This window comes from Hydractinia symbiolongicarpus, chromosome 7 (assembly GCF_029227915.1).
Source record: "Hydractinia symbiolongicarpus strain clone_291-10 chromosome 7, HSymV2.1, whole genome shotgun sequence".
NCBI classification, from domain to species: domain Eukaryota; kingdom Metazoa; phylum Cnidaria; class Hydrozoa; order Anthoathecata; family Hydractiniidae; genus Hydractinia; species Hydractinia symbiolongicarpus.
Window position 1 is genome coordinate 16,247,309 of NC_079881.1, and position 2,940 is coordinate 16,250,248.

General features: G+C 36.3%; 1 protein-coding gene across 1 annotated transcript; it reads left to right on the forward strand.

Moving 5' to 3' along the window:
• Positions 1-221: 221 nt before the first annotated feature.
• LOC130648991 (amiloride-sensitive sodium channel subunit alpha-like) lies at positions 222-2,547 on the forward strand. Its single transcript, XM_057455163.1, is given in 2 exon segments — positions 222-915; positions 918-2,547. Coding segments are annotated over 2 exon segments (1,434 nt in total). The 5' UTR covers positions 222-246; the 3' UTR covers positions 1,683-2,547.
• The last annotated feature ends 393 nt before the right edge of the window (positions 2,548-2,940 follow it).

The following is a 2,940-nucleotide window of genomic DNA, read 5'->3' on the forward strand; positions in this document are numbered from 1 at the left end:
GTAACAATGCTTAGACTTTAGAAATTTTAAACGACCAATTAAAGCGGCGATGAATGTATATCTATTATTAATTACTATGTAACAAATCAATATAAATTTTTCATAAGGTTTTTTGAAAGGATCCGTAGTGAGTATAGCGGAGCTTATCCAATCAGAAGTCAATTGTAATAATACTGATTTTTTTAGCAGGTGAACAAAATTCAACATTTATTTCTACATTTTACTAGCAAGAAAACAAACGCAATAATGGAATTGAACGCTGCCGTGTCAAAAGATACCCAGACATCGTCTGCAAAGAAATTATTATCCAGATTTGCTGAAAACACCACAGCTCATGGCTTTGCTCAGATCGCACTAACAAAAAATTGCTGGGTTAAATTGTTTTGGCTACTGGCAATTACTGCTTGTCACATAGGAATTTATTTTCAAATTAAACCTTTACTTACACGGTATGCAAAGAAACCAGTTGTAACAAAGATATATCAAACTACTGATAATTTGATGACCTTCCCTGTTGTTACAATTTGCAATATGAATCCTGTAAGAAAAAAATACGCAGATGCAATTTTTAATGCTACCACTGATGAATTTGAAGCGGATAGCAATAACACTAACACTTCCAACGCGTCTGTCTCAACATCCCTTCAAATGACTCAAACAACGTTAGGGAAGGATAAGACTGTCAAAGAGTCAATACTATCCAACTTAAGTTTCAACTTAGGGGATAAGATTTTCGAATATGGACATCAATTTGAGAGTATGCTATCCAAATGTGAATGGAACTTATTCTACGATTGCAAGAATTTGATATACTGGACCAAATTTGGCATTGGAAGTATGGTAACTGTTTTACTTTCAATAGCGGTTATGCACGCGACAACCAAACTGTCCCAGTTTTGCACTCATCGCAAACAAACATTAATGAAATACTCTTATTAGAGCTTGATATAAGCTTTAACGATTACTACCTGCCATTAACGAAAAAAGCTGGAATTATTCTTCATGTTAGTGATCATGATGTAGCAAAAGATATAACGTCACAGTCCCACTACTTGTCTCCAGGTTACGAGCATCTTGTTTCCATGGAAAAAACAAAACGAAAGAGAGCTGATCCTTTTAAAAATAAAACATGCATAGAGCATTATGAAACTGATTTTGGAAAGCAGCCGTTCAATGACCAAAGAATTGTTAAGAAATATACCAACAAAATATGCATGGATGTCTGCTTTGCTCAAACTGCAATAAAAAGATGCAACTGCACCCCATTTTGGTTGCCTTCCTTGAATGGCAGCAGAAGGTGCGTTTTCGGTGACGCAAAATGTGCCCTTGATGTTGATTATGAGTACAGTCGCAGCAATTTGTCATGTCTAGCGGGGTGTAAATTTCCCTGCGATGAAATTAACTATAAGTTAAGCATATCGTCGGCTAAATTTCCCTTGGATGAAAAAGAGACAGGTGCGCAGAATAAGTTAGGAGTTGCTCTCTCTTTTGGAAGGCGTCAGACAGTTGTTATGCAAGACGAAGAGTACTACATGATTCAGAATTTGTTGAGCGATATTGGGGGACAACTTGGTTTATGGTCAGGTGTTTCTGTGTTAACATTAGTTGAAGTAATATTTTTCTTAGCATATGGGGTACGCATTTTCGGTGAATGGACAGTAATACTTAAAAAGCGTCGGTAAAGAAAGGTAGAAAAGAAGGGCGAGGTGGAAAATGCTATAGAGCTGGACCTTAGCACGATGTTTGTTGTTGTTGTTGTTGTTGTTGAATATACGTTCACGTTTGTATCAAGTAATATTCTAAATAAATAAATCAATAAATGGTGATATCAAAAAATTAGCAAGGTTATGTCAGCTCGCACGTAGATTATCACTGTCAACTAACGTCTAGGTTATTGTGTTTGCTTCTGATTTGATAGAGAATGATGTCTGGCATAGTGGACCTTCGTTTCATCAAGACCACTCCCTCATGGTAAATTTCAATCGAAAAATTGCAATCCATCAGTATGTAAAAATTGTTTTGAAACACTGGATTCCGTTTTAGCACGCTGAGATGAGTGGGATGATTTCGGGTGTGTCAGTACAACTTCTTTTATGTGTCGGAATTATTAAAAAATTTAAACTATTTAGTTTATTGAAGAAAATTTCGCCATTATGAAGATGGCAAGCTTTTTGTCACTTTTTTTTATCATAACGTTTGTGTTGACAACTAGTCGTGACAAAAGCCTGAGAAATCACTGTCGCTACTTTTAGAGGTCAACATTTCCATTTGATTAAAGATGGTAGCGTTGTCCGAATTTTCATTGGCTGTCTAAAGCTGCTAAATTACAGACGCCGCAGCTAGAAAACAATTTAATGCGTATGGACAGATACTAAACGCTGGGACCCGCACCTACAAAATTTTTTATGAACCCATGTTTACCCATGTACATTATTGCCTTTCCTTACATCGCGCATCCATATTTAAAGTTTCAGTTAGCTTTTTATTTTAAGACTCCGTTTTATTTAGCACAGTACTCTAACTCACTATTACAGCGATGTATTAATATCATTGGCGTAGTAACTTCAGTTTAGTCACCTAAGTGTTGCATTTGGCGATTTTTACTCGGATTTTTGCGTACGTTGCGGGAGGCTATTGCACGTGTTGAAAAAAGTTATTGCAAAAGTGCAGTTTGCCCAACCCCGATGATAAACTACATGTGAACAGAGTTCATGAAAAGCTTATTTATGGACTCTGACAAGACAAGTTTGCCTCTAAAGGAAAATACCAGACCAGGCCAAAATTCGTCTTTCTAAAAAGATGTTTTTCCCTCCTAAAAAATGCGCAGTTTAAGTTCAATAACTTGAAAACAAGTGGAAATAACTGACGTCATCTCCTACATGGTTAACTAGGGACCACCTGGGACGTTTTTGAGTCTCAAATGTTTAAATAACTCGAATA